This window comes from Ooceraea biroi, chromosome 12 (assembly GCF_003672135.1).
Source record: "Ooceraea biroi isolate clonal line C1 chromosome 12, Obir_v5.4, whole genome shotgun sequence".
NCBI lineage: Eukaryota > Metazoa > Arthropoda > Insecta > Hymenoptera > Formicidae > Ooceraea > Ooceraea biroi.
The window spans coordinates 11,647,104-11,666,324 of record NC_039517.1 but is presented as its reverse complement, the minus strand read 5'-3'; the positions used below and the strand labels follow the sequence as shown (position 1 = coordinate 11,666,324).

Sequence of the window (19,221 nt, the reverse complement as noted above, 5' to 3'; positions counted from 1 at the left end):
ATGACATCGGATCGGTTTTGGACCTAGGGGGATCGATAGATTACTAAAAAACAAGCAAATTTTATTAATACATATCAGATCCGCAAACTAATAGTTTTCGAGAAATTGAGGAATTAGTGATTTAAGCGCGCCGCTTATATATCTAAAGAGTCGCACCGATTTCAACCGAAGCGGCGGCGTAGCGGTTAAGGCGCTTGCCTGCGGAGCTCAACGTTGCGAGTTCGAGTCTCCCTTACGTGCTTTTTTTTCAAGTGAATAAATTAAAATAGTACTGAAACTTCAGGTAAAATCCAATTTTTTAATTTTTGGCCGAAATGATTTTTATTAAGCATAATATGAGTTCCGTGAACTCACATAAGGATACCGAAAATTTACCAAATATTTACGACGATATTTTGTTGAGCGCTTGATACACTGGCTTGTGACTTTATTTTTGACTTTACATCGTCACACGGTGATCAACCTCGGGAATAAATGAAAATAGTACTGAAACTGCAAGTAAAATCGAATTTTTTAATTTAATAATTGGCACTTACAACGTTTGACAAAATCTTCGATGATTGTTCGATCTCTCTCTCGCTTTATCTCACTCACTCACTCTCTGATTGTCGCAATTCGCCTTCACAGTGCATCGGGTGATAACTATCATAAAAACATTGAAAGCAGATGAACTTCCTGCACCAAGCGCATTGGATGAAAGCCACCTTGACGCATACGCATTTCTCCCGCCCAATAGTATTCGGAAAACAAAGTTGATTAACGTTCATGAATACACGTCTCTGCGTAATCAATTTTGATGCATACCATGCGTAGGATAGCATCGCCTGGAATATTGGTGCCGACAACTGATTATGTATCAGGCTATGAATTGTTATGGCATCAGTTCGGTTATGAAGTTCTCGCTGTGTTTCGAGAAGTGTATGGCAATTTTGCAATTTTGAAATAAAGTTCTTTACTTGGCAGAAGAAGTAAACGTCGCATGGTTGGCACAGGGGTGTGCACTTCGGCGGTATAACTTTTATCGTGCATGTCGGTTGGCTCTGGTCGTCTGTGAACATGGAGTCGTACATGACCATGTCAGTTTCTCCGCCCCACGAATCCAATACTAGGCAGAATTTGTTATTTTCCACATAGGGTTTCAAAACATGTTGAAGATACAGCTTGTAAATACCGGTTGTTAATTTTCCAGATTTCGAACATGTAACGTACAAGTTTTTGTACATATTTGTGAGACGATTTACTTCTTTTGCCACTCTAGGACCGAATTTGTCGGTAGCTTCCTGTAAACACAGAAAAACTTTCGGCAATAATTTGCCAGAAGCCGTTATTGAATACTGGGCCATGTATGAATGCGTTACTTTATTAATACTACCGACTGCGACAAGCGTTTTTTTTTCTCCCCTGTAGGACAAAGTACGTCGAATGTTCATTCGATATTCGCAACCCGTTTGATCGGTGTTGATCACGTAATCAGGATTGAATGCGCTGATAAGAGGTGCCGTCTGTTTCTGAAAGAGATCTGCTACTTCCAGTGTATCTTCGAACGTCATTGTGTCTTTGAACGAGACGTATTTCGTGACGTGACGTTGCCGGATTCTATGCTTCTGTTTGAAGTTTTTCACCCACGACAATGATGCGCTGAATTTGAAGTCAGTATCAGTTGTATACTGAAGTGCTGCACTTGCAGCCCACTGTTGCAGTATTCTGGTTGTCACGTGCTCGTTACGTCGTCTAGCTTCAATGAATCGATCGAACGTCCATTTATCTATGGTAGTGTACTTATCCCAGTTTGTTCCTCCTTTTTCGATGTCTTTCTCCCACTGTGTCAAGTCTTTCTTGCGTTTCAGGGCACACGTAGCTCCTTTCTTTTGCAGTGTTCGGAGATTCTATTTCGGATGTTCTTTCGCCAAAGTTACCGCCTTTATTTTAACATCAAGAGGTGTATCTTCGCAAATTAATTTTTTACTTGCCGGCTCATAATTGTCATCAGACTGTGATGTAGAGCTTGATTGTGATGACAGTATTTCCATGTCCGAAACAGGTACATCTATTTCGGCGTCTTTTTCTTCTTGTTTTCCTTTTTCTTGTTCTCCTTCTTCTTCTTCGTGTAACAGCTGTTGTACATCAGCAAACACCATCTCACCTTGCATTTCCCAAAATCGTTGTAAAATACCCTCGCCCATCAGTTTTGAACGCATGGAAATACAGCTGCTTGCTTCCGAATTTATAACACCCCCTTCTTTCAATGCGTTGACGAAAAAATGCACAGTATCGGTCACTTCTTGTTTTGTCTCTTCTGTGACAGGTTCATGAGAATCTGTATACGCGCTTGTCGAGGGCTGTTGCTCATCCATGGTTGACTTGATGTTGTCACTGGAGCAATACTCGTACGCTTTACGCAAATGCGGTGCTGCAACTGTAATAATGAAAGTAATGCACTTGAAATTACCCGACAAACAAAAGTACGATTTACTATAAATTGTAAGAATAGTTATATATAATTGTAATAATTATATATTACTCACCGAAGCGCACTATGGATTGATTGCAATATTCATACGCTTTACACAAATGCGGTACTGCAGCTGTAATAATGAAAGTAATGCACTTGAAATTACCCGATAAACAAAAGTTCGATTTACTATAAATTGTAATAATAATTATATATTACTCACCGAAGCGCACTATGGTGATTGATTGCAAAACGTGTAGTATTCTACTAATATTCTTGCTCCGAAATTCACTTCTACCACGCTCAACGATTCACAATGTACTGACTAGTGAGACTACCTGACTGGATGTTTGGCTAACGGTTCAAAATAAAACAAGTTTTAAAAGGGATTACGGACAAAAGAGTAGAGGGGAAAAAGGTTACCTTGGGAAAAAGATTGTTGTATACCTGCGACAACGATCACTGTAGTGTTCAAAATATATATTATACAATATATTAAATTATATTATTGAAAATGTGGTTTATTAATGACCGAACGTATCCGAGGTTGATCACCGTGTGACGATGTAAAGTCAAAAATAAAGTCACAAGCCAGTGTATCAAGCGCTCAACAAAATATCGTCGTAAATATTTGGTAAATTTTCGGTATCCTTATGTGAGTTCACGGAACTCATATTATGCTTAATAAAAATCATTTCGGCCAAAAATTAAAAAATTGGATTTTACCTGAAGTTTCAGTACTATTTTAATTTATTCACTTGAAAAAAAAGCACGTAAGGGAGACTCGAACTCGCAACGTTGAGCTCCGCAGGCAAGCGCCTTAACCGCTACGCCGCCGCTTCGGTTGAAATCGGTGCGACTCTTTAGATATATAAGCGGCGCGCTTAAATCACTAATTCCTCAATTTCTCGAAAACTATTAGTTTGCGGATCTGATATGTATTAATAAAATTTGCTTGTTTTTTAGTAATCTATCGATCCCCCTAGGTCCAAAACCGATCCGATGTCATGACCTTTGACTTCGATTTTTTCAAAAACGAAGGCGTAGTGACCTAAACCCTTTTACACGAGTTACTTTTGGGTGTCCCTCAACCAGTCTGTTAAAGCCGATCGAAATCGGTAGGCCGGAGGTTGTGGCCTCCCCTTGTTAGATCTTTTACAGCGAGAGCTATATAATTTAGCAATAATAGCAAAAGTACCTTATTGTAATTATTACTAACAATAAGTAACAAAAGGTTCAGAAAACTTTGATAAAAGGCTTTGCTATATTGCAAAATTATAGCTTTTCCTGCAAAAAATTTTAGCTATCTATATTTACAACTAAATTTGCTATGATGATATCAATACTTCCGCTGAATCATTCAGTATATTCCAAGTTTCACTAATTTATCAGTTGAGTTTTACTAATTATCAGTGGCATACTTAGGACTGATGCGTTCAGTGAATAGTCACTGTTGATCAGTGACTATTCACTGTTTCAGATTTAGAGAGTATATATTATTTAGTCGTTGAGTTCATTCAGCTTTTGCTGTTATATATAATGGTAAAAACCGAATGAACTTAATAATCAAACTAATATGTAATAATGTTACTTAGCAAACAGTTACGCGAGCGTTACTTGCGCAATAACTTATTCGAGTATTATCGTCACTTAGGCCCAATTTCATCAACTATCTTGTAATCGGCGTTTAAGCTAAACTTCGTTCTGTGTAAGCGAAGATTCTAATCGTGATTATGGTCGAGCGGATTTCACCGGTTTCACAGTAGCACAATTAATTCTAGTTTATTAAATCGAAGTTTAGGTGCAAAAGAACACCGGCAACATCGCAAATATGTGGATCTAGATGGCAATGACCATTTGACAGTAGACCATAATAACCTTTTACAATTTGTCAGCAATTTGTTCAATAATAAGCCTTACTGAAAGATGTCAACTATTAGTAACAAGACTATTAGTAACCTCATCACAAAATCTGTGTCGTCTGTGGAAATGATCTTCTCTGTCTCGTATCCACCTTGGTCGACGAACAACAAATTCATCCTCATCATCACTATTCTCAAAAACTAATACATATCCTCTTAGCATTATTATTTCTTGTCGGTTTGATATAATATTGGGAGTTTCCAGATGAATTTTGATCTTTGCAGTCGTAATCGCGGTTTAAATTTGTTAACCGACCAAAATCGGTCAGTTAGTTTTTAAACGTTGATTATTCCTAAACTCGATTAGTTTCTCCTGGTGAAATCCAATATCGAGGGTTAAAAACGTAATCGAAGATTAATTTCAATTAATCACGTTTTACGTTGTTGGTGAAATCGGGCCTTACAATGCGCGTAAACGACGGTTTATGTGGTTCACAGCTACATAAATCCCGTTTACGCGGTGCTAATTATCGCAAGTTACGATAATGCGAATAAATTATTACAGAATTAAATGTAGCTATGTTTGTTTAAATGTAGGAAAAGATAAAAGTATACTTACGTACGCTGAATTCGCTTCGCTACGTGGTCATTACGATACTGTATGATACGGTCGCTTCTTTCTATGCGGCCGTATCAGACTGCTAACCGCGAGTGCCGACTCTCTTCGAACCAATCACAGTGAGGTCACTTCTTTCTTCTTTCTTCTGAGCACCTTTGGGACCATGGAAGAATTAATATAAAATTTTGCATTTTAGTTTTGCTGGAGCAACTGCACGGATTTTCTATTAACGTGTCAATTTGTATTAACAATTAATGGAAAAACAAAGTTTTGGTAACATTTCTGAACAGATTTTTAATTTAACAGATTATTATTTATGATTTACATAAAGATGTGATGTTAATATCATTAAAAATATACATAAACTCATATTAATGTAAGTTTCAAATATACGATTCAAACACACAATCTTGGAAATAAAATAATAATATAGAATAATAACATTTGCAGTGTTCAGGAGGTCTATTATGTATCTCTTCACGGAGTGAAAATGTGAAAAATGAGCAAATTTACTAGAATATTTATAATTTGATTGGTCAACACCTAGGGAAACCCCCAGTTTGCAATATACATTACGTCTATCAATATTAACAATAAATATTTCAGTACAATCTGGGTATCTTATTGACACATATTAATTCTTAGTCTTGTATTCCATCACCAGTTTCTATATTTTGCGCATCTATCGAATTTTGTCATGAAAGTAAATCGATACAATGATTCGAGCATGCAAATCTGGCATTTCTTTCTTCTGAGTGAGATGAATATATCACGCGCAAAATGATTTACTTTCAGTACATAGTTCACCCTATTTTACATAAACGAAATTACTAGAGTTAGCAGTCTAGTAATATATAATATACTAGCATCCCCCGTCACGGCTTCGCCCGCGATATTTATGTGTAGAATTAAATAAAAACACATTTTATCCCTTCTCACCCGTTAGGGATGGAATTTCGGAAAACTCTCCCTTAGTGAGCACCTACGTGATAGTAGGAATATACCCTTACAATTTCAAGTCGATAGGTGCAGTGGTTCGGGCTGCACGTTGATGACTCAGTGAGTGAGTGAGTGGTATTTGGCTTATATATACAATATAGATATAGAAATCTGTGATCTGTGCATCTCAATATTATCGATCATGCTAGTTTTTGTAATTCATGGCCTACATCAAGAAGCGTGTTGGAAAGTACGTATCTCATAAAAAATTTTTTATATATATTTTTATATGAAGAAAAATAATTGATTTCATGGTAGGATTTAAAGCGATAAGAAGAAGAGAAGAGGAAATAGGACGAGGACAAGGAACGAGACAAAAGGAAAGAGGAGAAGAAAAAGGACGAAAAAGAGGTTATTAATAAGACAAATTTTTATTTTCTTTTGATATCACATGTGTGTATAGCATGTGTGTACAGGGTATTTCTTTTCCACCGCGCATTAAGTAGCACTATTTCCTGTGGAAAGTGAGTCGAACAGTCCTGAACCATTTTTATCTGTGATGCTTAATGAAAGAAATATTATTAAATAAATGTTTAATAAATTTTAGTTAATCAGTACCGTCCTTTATGAAAATATACGTCTGAGTCGCGCGCCTGTCGTGTGACTCAGATATCTCACTCACACTATCAGGCGCGCGATTCACAGACGTGTATATAGTGTATACTTCTTAAAGAACGGCGCTGATTGGAATATATACTTGGCAATATCTCTTTCAATAAGCATCGCAGATAAAAATGGTTCAGGACTTTTCAACTTAACTTTCTATAAGGAATAACTATGTTCTTAGTGAGCGGTGGAAGAGAAACACCTTGTATATGTGTATTGATGTATAATGAGTTTATGTTTTGTTTTCAGTTGGTGCTGTTCCATTAAAAAAATAATTCGGTGCAATTCAGGTAAGTACAATTGTACATTTTTATATAAATCAAATATTTATTACATCAAAATAATCCCTGATGGTGATATGGCCATGCTAAGGTTTGGAAAAATCTCTAGACTCTATTTAATGAAATTTTTAAAATTTCTTTCTGAGACAATATACTTTGGACCTTTGGTAATTAGGAAAAAAATGAGATAATACATTCAATTCAAACTATGAAAAGATAGCTTATTCGCAAAAGTATGCATTTTGGCCACATTAAATACATGTGAAGGTAATGCCATCTCTTTTTGCACTCTTTTAAAAGTTAATTGTTCAATCATTAATCAATACAAATTAAGACAGTTTTTAACAGGAATCATAACAGTTTATGAAAAAAGACATAATTTTTATTAAGAAAATCACAAAATTAAATTACAAAAATAACTTTGTAAGAATAAAAAATAAAATGTGTTTACTTTATTATTCTTCCTTAACCCTCCGTCGTCCAACTGTACACTTGAGTGACGTGCTGAAACTACTATTGTAAATTTCACCGATGTGGGAGGGGCAGGGAGGCTAGCTCCTAACCTTAAAAAAAGTTTTAGATGAGATCGTCATTTGGAAAAATTAGCAGCCATTTTCGTTAATTTGTGTTGACGTGTCACCAGGTTAACATTTAGTGCGTACACTAAAAGGACCAGTGGGACGACGGTATTAGTATTTTCCGGAGTAAGTAAATTACGATTTTTATAATTTTTTTACGTTTTTTTGAATGTATTTCATTACAAAATATCTTTCTAAAATTAATAAAACATTATGGCGTTAAGAAATGAAAGTGAGATGAGATATTTGTTCCGCGAACGTACAGAACAATGTTATGATGAAATATCTGACGATGAATCTAACGAAGATAGAGAAGAAGTAGAGGAAGTGTTCGAAGATGAGCAAAACGCCGATGAAAACCCAGACTTTGATCCAACTCCACAGCAAATGGTCAAGCGATTCGATGATGAATCAGATGACGATAATCTCGAAACAACAGCAGCAAGCAAGGCAGAGCGTCGTCGTTCCATACTCCGAGGCAAAAACAAATTCAAATGGTGTATAAATGCACCAGATCCTCGAGGACGTCGTTCGTTGAAAATAATATTGCCATCACTGAAAGATAAAGCTAAAGATGTCAAAACACCTATGGAGGCCTGGTCTCTACTTTTAGACGATGAAATGTTAGAAAAAATTATCATACATACCAACGAAGAAATAAATAGAAAAAGTGTAACTTTGAAAGATGCACATTTCCATAATATGCTTTATTTGATAGAATTGAAGGCCTTTCTTGGGTTACTTTATTTTAGTGGATTACAAAAGTGTAATCATCAGTTGCTCAACGATTTATGGAGTCCAATGTATGGAAATACTTTATTTCGTGCAGTGATGACTGAACACGGATTCGCTTTCCTACTCGGCTGCATACGTTTTGATGATAAAAACACTCGCCAGGAGCGCAAACGTGAACATGCTCTAGCACCAATAAAAGAGATATGGGACAGTTTTATACCCAACTGTAAGAAATACTATTCGCCATCTACCAATGTTACAATAGACGAACAACTTCTCGCTTTCTGTGGATGTTTTCAAAGCAGAGTATACATAGCTAATAAGCCCGACAAATACGGCATAAAAATCGTTATGTGTAACGATGTCCAAACTAGCTATATGATTGATGCAGAACCTTATGTTGGTAGAGTCAACACCAATGAGTCTATACCCAGCTATTATGTGAAGAAATTAACTGATACTATTCACGGATCTAAAAGAAATAAAATAAAGAAATAACGCTCTTAATAGTTTCAAAATTTAAAGAACCAAATCGGCAATAAGAGCGAAAACGCAGTTAATGATGCGTGTTAGTTAGCCATTTATAACTAACCAATTATTAAATGCAATTAATGAACAAGCCATTAACTCATATGTAAAATTTAATGAACAAACAAGGTCACTCGAACGTTTCGGCCTCACTTCTGGCCATCTTCAGCGATACATAAAGCAAAAATTACTGACAGTTCTCCTCCGAACACCTCATATCTCTTCAAGTTCAAATGATGTGGTAAAAATGATAAAAGTAAACATGAATTTTGTTCATTGTTTGTTCATTAAATTTTACATATGAGTTAATGGCTTGTTCATTAATTGCATTTAATAATTGGATAGTTATAAATGGCTAACTGACACGCATCATTAACTGCGTTTTCGCTCTTATTGCCGATTTGGTTCTTTAAATTTTGAATCTAAAAGAAATGTTACGTGCGACAACTGGTTCATGTCAGTGAAATTTGTTCAGGAAATGAAGAGCCAACACTGTCTGACTGTCGTAGGAACGTTGCGAAAGAATAAGCCAGAAATTCCTGAAACGTTCACAAAAACTGCTTCAGCTTGTACTGTCCGCTATGCTTATGCTGATGGTATGACGTTGATATAGTATTGTCCGAGAAAAAACAAAGTTGTGCTGCTACTGTCCAGCTTACATAAAGTAGGTAAAACCAAGAAAGGTGAAGAAAAGCCCGAAATTGTGACGTTCTATAACAAAACTAAAGGAGGAACTGACACTTTTGACCAAATTTGCAAAAATTACACAACGAGTCGTATGACAAAGCGGTGGCCCAGGAGAATGTTCTACGGTATGCTGGACCAGACCACAATTAATGCATTCGTAATATATAATTTAAAAGCAGACAACGATTCCCTGGATCGTCGGAGCTTCCTGAAAGAACTAGTATCAACATTAGTGAAACCACATCTAGAACAACGTTTACAAGAACCAACTCTTCGGACCAGCATCAAGTCAATTATCACGGAAATTTTAAACATTGAGTCAGAAATACCGGAAAAAAGGCCAGACAAGTTGAAGAAGCGAAGGAGATGCAACTCATGCCCATCAAAAGATAATAAAAGAACACTATTTTGCTGTTTGAAATGCGGTAAACCAATTTGCGGAGAGCACCGTAAATATTTTTGTTATAAATGTGTACCTTAAACTTCCCAGATAACATTATGTCGTCTTAAAGACGTCTAAAAGACGTTTTATATTCTTATAAGACGTCTTTCTTCTAAAACTATCAGACATTGTTATGACGTCTTTAAGACGTCTTATGACCTGATTTTTGACGTCTTTGGAATGTCTTTTTTGACGTCTTTGAGACATCTTATATAAGAATAATTAATACATTAAATTTTTTTATTTTAAATAAAACAATATTATATTTATACGTCAATTAATATTACCAAAATAATAAACAGCAATGTACCAATAGGTAAACTGTCATTGTTACTGAGTATTGTTACTGAGTATGTATTTCAATTTCAAAACTTATGTTAAGAAATCATTACTTTTTCTAGATTATTATAAAACAACTGAAGAAAATGAAGATAATGAAGAGGAATTTGCACCTCTTCAGACTGACGAAGATTTATTACAAGTTAAAGAAAAATTAAAAGTCTGGTATTCTTCAAGAAAATTGTAAGTTAAGAAATGTCAATTAATAATACACACACACACAATTTAAAGAAAAATTGATAAACCTAGTATTCTTCAAGAAAATAAGTTAAGAACTGTCAATTAATAATACCAAAATAATAAACAGCAATATACCAATAGGTAAACTGTCATTGTGATTACAAGTTAAAGAAAAATTAAAAGCTTAACAATTAACGATAATTTATAGACTCTAATTAGACATGAAAGTAAAAATATTTATTTTACTTTTATATTTTTCAGATTAATAAAGAGCAATTGTTGTACATTGGATATCTCACCTTGTTTCGCGTCTTCTCATCCAGAAACGGCTTCACCAGGGCTAGGGTTGCCTGGACGTATAACGGCGCCAAGAGGAAGTGTATCGCCTTGAATTGAGCAGGAAATCGCCCACGTAAAGCAGTTATAGCAGACACAAATCTAGTTGAATGAAATAGCATGAACTGTTGCTGCAAATTCAAATAAGTGTACTAAAAATATTTTTTTTTATTACCGAACTCTTTTTGAAGAAGATTCAACATGATTATACATATATTTAATTTTATAGAACACGTTCTTATATTTTTAGGCTTGATGTTTTACGATTGCTATGCGCACAAAAACAATATCTATTTTACATAAATTACCCAACAATTACGAATGTAACGGAAATCTATTTTTTTAAAAGAAAGTTATAGAAAAGTAACGAGTGAATAATAATTATTTTTGTAGAATTCACATATGAAACAATGAAAAAATTAATTTAAAATCTTATTAATACGTACCTTTTTTCTGTGCTAATATTTTTTGTGCATCCGTTGACGATTATCCGTTGACAGAGAAGCACATACGAGAAAGATCTTTATAGACCTTTATCAAGAGACACGGTAGTATCTCACGCCAAGTACATGCGCAGCGAGACCGACCGTGTACTGTTACGCGACGCGACATTTTCAGAGACACTTAGATTATCGGATCTCAGTAACGGCTGATCCGATCAACTTCTAAGTAGGCTCAATGGATAGCTTGGGGTCGAATTATGTAATAAAAGTGTTTTTATTTTTCTTCTATGTGCCCTACGAGCGGAGATATGGCGATGCAAAATCTGAAATTGGCAAATTTTCGATTAAGAAACGTCATCATCATCAACGTCGTTTGTACAGTTCCATCTTTTCAACGAGATGGCAATAGCTCTGTTCTCTCGCATGCACCAGAGATGCGAAATAGCATGTACGGATGTACAACGCGGGCTGTGGTCCAGTTGAGGCTTCAGATGCTTCAAAGAAAAGGGATAGAAAATGTTTTGAAACACTTGAAGTTGCAACTGGACCGCTGTTGGTATATCCGTGTGACTCACACATAACGATCATATGTAGAGGCTCTACATTAGAAAACTCTAACTTATTGACCCGACCGTCATGTGTAAGTCACACGGATATACGGACAGCATCTCCGCCGGTCGGTGTACGACAAGTGTACGACGCGATGTAGTGCAAGAAGTTGGAGTGAGAAAAGATATATTTGCGAGAGAACGAGTGAGTGAGAGAGCGAGAGGGCGAGTGAGTGAGAGAGCGGGAGGGCGAGTGAGTGAGAGGGCGAGAGAGAGAGAAAGTGAATGAGAGAGCGAAAGAGCCAGTGAATGAGAGCGAGTGAGTGAGAGAGCGAAAGGGCGAGAGAGCGAGTGAGTGAGAGAGCGAGAGGGCGAGAGAGCGAGTGAATGAGAGAGCGAGAGGGGGAGAGAGCGAGTGAATGAGAGAGTGAGAGGGCGAGTGAATGAGAGAGCGAGAGGGGGAGAGAGCGAGTGAATGAGAGAGTGAGAGGGCGTGAGTGAGAGGACCACGACGACGACGATGACGACGACGTTGCATCACGTCGACGACGGCGACAACGTTGCACCACGTCGACGACGACGACGACGATGTTGCACCACGTCGACGACGAAGACGACGAGGACGACGACGACGATGTTGCACCACGTCGACGACGAAGACGACGAGGACGACGACGACGACGTTACACCACGTCGACGACGGCGACAACGTTGCACCACGTCGACGACGACGACGATGATGAGGACGAGGAGCTCAAAGCAATACCAGCTTCAGCGTTTGAAAAGTGTTTTGAGGACTTAAGCGTTGGCACATGTGTATTGCATCCGATGGGGCCTATTTTGAAGGTGACAAAATCAATATTGATGAGTAAATAAGTAATTTGTGTTTTATTAACTAATTCCGAATACTTTTTTTTACAGAATGTTTATTTATATTTATTTATTAAACGAAATAAAAAACGGGGGTAAACTCTTTTTTCTTGCATATATTTCACTTCTGTGCATAAATATACTTAATATGATTTTATATTTTATAAACATGTAAGTTAATACTTTTAAAAACCTTGACTGACAGGACTATGGTTTTTATCTCCTCATATATTATAAAGGGTACGTTCCACTTAGCGCTCGCAACGCTCACACTCCCAACGCTGCGATCATCCGTTTCACTTGCATGAGTAGGGAGAGCAAGTGGAACGGGTTGTGAGCGTCGTGGACATACTGTAAATATGGCGGATATCGTAAAGCTTACTGTTAGTGTAATATCTGAAATATTAAGAAATGATTCCTCAGATAGTGATTCAAGCTCTAACGAAGAATGGGAATCACTGTTAAAAGAAAAAGAAAGACGTATTATACGTCCTCGTATACAAGGATACGCGGAATGTGTTGTTGCACGTTACACGAATTACGACTTCCAACACCATTTCAGGTTAGTCCTTAGAAGAACATACTTCATGTCCGTATTTTTATTGTATGTACATCTAAGCATAGCAAATAGCTACATTTACCGCTAGGTGAAAATACGAACCATTATCTTACATTTTTATTTAATATAATATTTTTATAACCTCATTTAAGTTTGTATATAAACAATGTTATTATGATTTATTTTTAGATTGCAACGTGCAACCTTTGAGTATATTTTATCTGTAATCGAGAAGGATTTTGTACGAAAGACAACAGATTGTGAAATGATTCCATTTCGGCAACAATGTTTAATTGCTTTATGGAAAATGGCAATGATGGATTCTTATAGGTATGTTTCTTCTCACAGCATGCATTTTAAACTTTCTGAACTTTTAACTAATAGTTAACTGAGTACAACTATAATGTTTATTTACAGATCTATTGCTGATCGTTTTAATGTGGACAAAGCAGCAGCATTAAGAGCTGTTCGAAGAGTAACGCACGCACTATTCAAAGTGGCACCTCATTATATTTCTTGGCCTACAAATGATCAAGCACAACTTGTTATGCGCAAATTTGAAGAGAATAGTAGATTTCCAAAGATCATTGGGGCCATAGATGGCACCTATATTAAAATTGATGCACCCAAAGAGAATGCAGCAGACTACGTTAACCGAAAAGGTTACCATTCCATTCAACTTCAGGTAAATTGTCAGTTAAACTGTAATTAACAGTAAATTTACTTCGCCAGCAGATTAATTTTAGTAGATGTTGATTCTTCGACTAATCTGATAGTTTAATATTAAAAAAATAAATAACCTTTCGGCTTTAGTTTAGGTCCTTTTCAAGTGTATAAACGCTTCCTTAAAACATTCAAATTGACAGTAGTAGCCGCATAGAATCGTTAATGACTGAAATACTTATTGGAGAAATATTTTAATTACGACAGAGAAATTAGATATTAAAATTGACGCAAGTCAGATATTAAAAAGTATTAAGTAAAGCCACATGTTTTAGCACACTTCTTAAACAATGTAAGTGTTTTTATTTAATACTTTTGAACATTTGATTTGCATAAATTTTAATATCTAATTTCTCTTCGTCATAATTAAAATATTTCTCAAAAACAACTGTTTCAGTCATTAACGACTCTGTGCGACCACTACTATTGATTTGAATGTTTTAAGAAAGCGTTTGTTTTTTGTACATGAAAAGGACTCAAATTAGCATCGAAACATTGTGTATTTTTTAATATTATTAAACTGTCAGATTGGTTGGCGAATCAACATCTCAGTATTTATATTAGTTAAACTATTATCATAGATATTGTAATAATTACTATTGTAATAACTATTAGTTACTGCAATATTTATAAGAGTACTTTGTCTATACATTAATTTTATTTTTGATTTACTGTTACTTTTTTATTTAAGGTTGTATGTGATCACAGAGCAGTAATTACACATTGCTATGTGGGCCATCCTGGCTCTCTTCACGATCAGAGGTAGTAGGTATAGTAGGCCGGTTCTAATCCGGGAGCTCCGAGGGGGGAACGGGGCGCGGGGGTCTCGGCAGGCGAGGGGCATGACGTCACGCGAGCGGGGAGGGTTAGCGCGAGCGAGGGGCCTGACGCCACAGGGGGTGGAGGTACATCGCACATGTTGAATGCGTCATTGTCCGTCATAAATCATTGGTAAAGTGTCAATCTTTGTCATCTGACACCGCCACCGCACCGGAAAACCTTCTATCTTAAGAGTAACTAAAGTTGTTAATAGTGGAGGGGGTTGGTAAAGAATACTGGAAATTAGGTATAAGGCGTCGTAGAACATATTGTAAGAAAAGGATAATAGCGATGGAGACGTTCGCCAAGTCAATCCACAAGTGGAAATTCCTTGATGGTGACACGGAGGGTGAGAAAGATTTTGAATCTTCGGAATTTTATCGGAAGGGTTTGATCGATGGACACCTGCACATCGCGCGGATCTCACGGTTCGACGGTGGCAGGTCGCGGCGTCAAACAATGGGTACAAGTGTCTCTATGATCTATGCAGTGGCAGTTTACTTCTTAAGGTTCTATTCCTTGAAAGACGTCATACCGCGTGCTGGGTGGTCTGGTGGATCTATCCCGACATATTGACGAATCTCAATCACAATAGTAGTATTTAGTGACTAGCGGTCTGGCAGACACAAGTGTCGTCTTATAGTTTTATGGCCCACAGTTTGTGCAGTTGCTAAGTTTTCCCATCTCGGCAACATGTTAAGACATGTTAAATCGAACAACGCGATTGGTCGAATCCATATGTTACGTCTTACGGAATTTTGTGTGTGGAGCCCTTAAAACCTATATATATAGGGTGAAATTTGGTTGGTCACTTGAAAAAAGGGAAGGGATCGATCAGAAGTATTCATGTAAGCGCGGAATTGCCATCGGGCATAGTATCACGTGAAAAAAATTGCCGAAAATATGGAAATGGACATTGATTTCGCTGATATATTAGATGAAGAGAGAGATATATTAGACGAAGATCGTGCAGTGTCTGATGACAGTGACTATGACAGTGTTGTGAAGAGAATCGCGAGGATAGAACGAACAAAATAGTGCTTAATTTGGAACTCCAGGCACTAAACAGACAAAAGTATTGTGCGATATATTTTTATTATTACATGGGTAGTGATTATGCCGTATGTACACCATGCATGACTGGTATGTCAGGCGTGGCACCAGACATTATAACCATAGTTCGAAAACATGTGATTGATTCATATGATGCGATACGAAGCAAATGTTGTAGCAATTGCAGAACACCATTGTATGTAATATTTTCATGCAATATGTGTCCAATGTGCACACAATAAAAAAACAAAGACATTGAACAATCGGTACAAACCGAACGCGATCTGTTGGAGCAAGCCAACAGGATCGCTACCCTTGTGGAGTATTTCGAGTGGGTGCAACAATGAGATGAGTGCATAGGACAATTAGAAGAACGCTGTGGTGTCAAGCGACCGCGACTATCCATTGGAAATAGACAATCCGTGGTAGCTCGAATCGCGCGACTCGAGGGAGAGAGGAAGTGGTTAGAAAAACGTTTCGTACATTTCGGTGGTGGTGATTACGCGAGTGCCGGACATTCTTCAAGCGCGGAGCTCTCTTGGCGGAAGATCAACACCGTGTTCGAGAGCCGTATTGTGGACTGGTGCGATAATCAACACAGACTACATCGAACCACGACGTTTCTTGGAGGACGCTGGTAGTGTAGTGCTGGAGCAAGTGCAAAACGCTATTGAAAGGTACAATAATGTAAAAGTGAACACTGTGTTGAATGGCGAGTTCGTGGCGGGTGACAAGACCGTGAACAAGAGTATCAACACAAAGAACTTTGAACTTTTTTCGACATCCGATTTAAAAGAGTGGTACGAGCGGCACGTGATCGAACCCATGCTGGTATCCCTCGAGGAGTTCCAGGAGCGCGACAGCGGGTGGGCGTTGTCGCGAATACTGAACTTGACGGTAAACGTCAACAGGTACAATCCATTGCATGCGGGATGTCACGTAAAAGTACTTGAAGAGATTATGTTGAAGAGGGCTGTGCTCAATGTGCTGTCGACGGATAATACATGCTTCGCGTGGTCGGTGGTGGCCACTCTACATCTAGCTGAGAGTCATGCGGAACGGTGTTCATCGTACCCTCATTATACCACGATACTAAATGTGCAGGGTATAGAGTTTCCCATAACTCTAAATAACATTACAAAATTCGAGCGTCTTAACGTTGATATATCTATCAACGTATACGCCATCCAAGAGAAGAAGAAGGAAGAGGAAGGGCTCACAGTCGTACCGATACGATTCACCAGCGAAAAGAGGGATAAACACGTCAACCTATTATACATACGGAATCCACAAGACGACAACGCGGGTCATTTCGCGTGGATCAAGAATTTATCCAGGCTGGTGAGCAATCAACTTAGCAAGAAGATGCATAAGAAGTATATCTGCGATCGGTAAGTATACGATGAATAAAAGCTGTCACATTTTAATAATTAAAACAAAAATTAAAAAATAAAAAATTATTCGTTTTACAGCTGTCTACACTACTTTTACTCAAAGGAGAAATTGGAGGCCCATACCATGGATTGCCAACAAATGAATGACTGCGCCATCGTTCTACCCAATGAAGACGATAAGTGGCTGAATTTCGTCAACCACAACAGGAAGGAGCGAATGCCGTTCATCGTCTACGCTGATCTGGAATGTGTATTACAGAAGACGGAGGAGGACGACCCGAGGCTGTACCAACGTCATCAGGTATACAGCATTGGGTATTACGTGCGGTGCTTCTACGATGCGTCGCTATTCGAGTACCGATCCCATCGCGATACTAATTGTGTAGCGTGGTTCGCAGAACAACTAAAAGATATGGCGCATCGCGTGAAAGCGATTTTGTCTAGAACTGTCCCCATGGTACAATTAACTCGAGACGAGCGCGAAAACTTTAACAGTGCAATACACTACCATATTTGCGAGAAACCGTTCGCGCCGGATGACACGCGGATTCGCGATCATTGCCACCTGACCGGTCGGTACAGAGGTCCCGCGTACATGAATTGTAATCTAAATTATAAAGATTCCTATACCATTCCGATAGTTTTTCATAATTTATCCGGCTACGACGCGCATTTTATTATCAAAGAACTGGCTAATAATTTCAAGGGCAATGTCGATGTACTGCCCATAACTAAAGAAAACTACATTTCGTTCACGAAACATGTTGACGATGCAGATGACAAAAAATGACAAAACCACATGCAATTGCGGTTCATCGATTCCTTTAAATTTTTAAGCAGTAGCCTGGATAAATTAGCCTCATTTCTCAATAAGGATAAACTTAAAACGTTACGATCCGAATTTGCGCACCTCTCTACCGACGACTTTACTTTACTAACGCGAAAGGGCGTGTTTCCTTACGAGTACGTGGATTGCGCCGAAAAATTAGAGGATACTCGCCTACCACCGCGCGAATCGTTCTATAGTTCCCTGACCGGTGAGACGGTATCCGAGAGCGATTACGCGAACGCTGTGAACGTGTTGCAGCGATTTGATATTAAAACCTTAGGCGAGTACAGCGACCTGTACTTGAAAACGGATGTCTTGTTGTTGGTCGACGTATTAGAGAATTTCCGCGATAGTTGCATCAACAGTTACGGTCTTGATCCTGCATACTACTATACTTTGCCCGGTTTTACGTGAGACACGATGCTCAAGCATACGCGTATAAATTTCGAACTTCTCACCGATATCGATATGGTCATGTTTATTGAACGCGGTATACGCGGCGGCCTGAGCCAATGTTCGCACAGGCATGCGCAAGCCAACAACAAGTACATGGAGTCGTACGACCCATCGAAACCTTCGTCATACCTAATGTATTACGATGTTAATAATTTGTACGGTTGGGCAATGTGTTAACCACTGCCCTATGCCGAGTTTCGATGGGTCAACGATATATCCAATTTCGACGTGAACGCAATCGCTCCGGATTCATCAAAAGGGTACGTACTCGAAGTCGATCTCGAGTATCCGCAACATCTCCATGACGCGTACGCTGACCTACCGTTCTGTCCGGCGCGCGATAAGCCGCCGGGCAAACGGCAGGATAAGTTGCTTGCAACTTTATACGATAAGAAGCGGTACGTCATCCACTACCGCAATCTACAACAGTGTACGCGTCATGGTCTGCGGATAATAAAAGAAAAGTTCACCGCGTATTAGAATTTGCGCAATCTCCATGGCTCCGTGATTACATTGAGTTGAATACGAGATTCAGGGCGGCTGCTAAAAACGATTTCGAGAAAAATTTATACAAGTTGATGAACAACGCAGTATTCGGTAAAACCATGGAGAATGTGCGCAATCACGTGGATGTAAAACTGTTAACGAAATGGAATGGAAGATACGGCGCGGAGGCAATGATCGCGAAACCGAATTTTCACAGTCGCATCTTTTCGGAAAACCTGATCGCGATCGAAATGCGTAAGCTCGAGGTGAAGTTCAACAAACCTGTTTTGTGAACTCGGAACCGTCCAGCGCTGGGCGCGAGACTATGCGATCGAAACCCTCGTGATTTCGATCTCGCGGATGGAGAAGAAGTTGAAGGTAGAGTAACGTCTTCTGG

The 19,221-nt window shown here is 38.2% G+C and overlaps 4 protein-coding genes across 4 annotated transcripts; 3 read left to right on the top strand and 1 right to left on the bottom strand.

Moving 5' to 3' along the window:
- Positions 1–302: 302 nt before the first annotated feature.
- LOC113563144 lies at positions 303–2,354 on the bottom strand. Its single transcript, XM_026974361.1, has 2 exons — positions 2,124–2,354; positions 303–1,886 (listed from the first exon to the last, which is right to left on the bottom strand). Exons 1-2 carry the CDS (start codon positions 2,352–2,354, stop codon positions 591–593), a joined length of 1,527 nt encoding a protein of 508 aa, XP_026830162.1. The 3' UTR covers positions 303–590.
- A 4,285-nt stretch (positions 2,355–6,639) lies between these two features.
- On the top strand, positions 6,640–10,699 carry LOC113563143 (piggyBac transposable element-derived protein 4-like). Its single transcript, XM_026974360.1, has 4 exons — positions 6,640–8,609; positions 9,274–9,772; positions 10,191–10,311; positions 10,570–10,699. Exons 1-4 carry the CDS (start codon positions 7,611–7,613, stop codon positions 10,697–10,699), a joined length of 1,749 nt encoding a protein of 582 aa, XP_026830161.1. The 5' UTR covers positions 6,640–7,610.
- Positions 10,700–12,698: 1,999 nt separating this feature from the next.
- LOC105282198 lies at positions 12,699–13,529 on the top strand. The gene is made up of 2 exons (XM_026974264.1): positions 12,699–13,067; positions 13,254–13,529. Exons 1-2 carry the CDS (start codon positions 12,865–12,867, stop codon positions 13,450–13,452), a joined length of 402 nt encoding a protein of 133 aa, XP_026830065.1. The 5' UTR covers positions 12,699–12,864; the 3' UTR covers positions 13,453–13,529.
- A 2,061-nt stretch (positions 13,530–15,590) lies between these two features.
- Positions 15,591–17,843, top strand: LOC113563142. The gene is made up of 2 exons (XM_026974359.1): positions 15,591–17,050; positions 17,132–17,843. The coding sequence occupies exons 1-2, from the start codon at positions 16,485–16,487 to the stop codon at positions 17,841–17,843; spliced, it is 1,278 nt and encodes a 425-aa protein (XP_026830160.1). The 5' UTR covers positions 15,591–16,484.
- Positions 17,844–19,221: the final 1,378 nt, after the last annotated feature.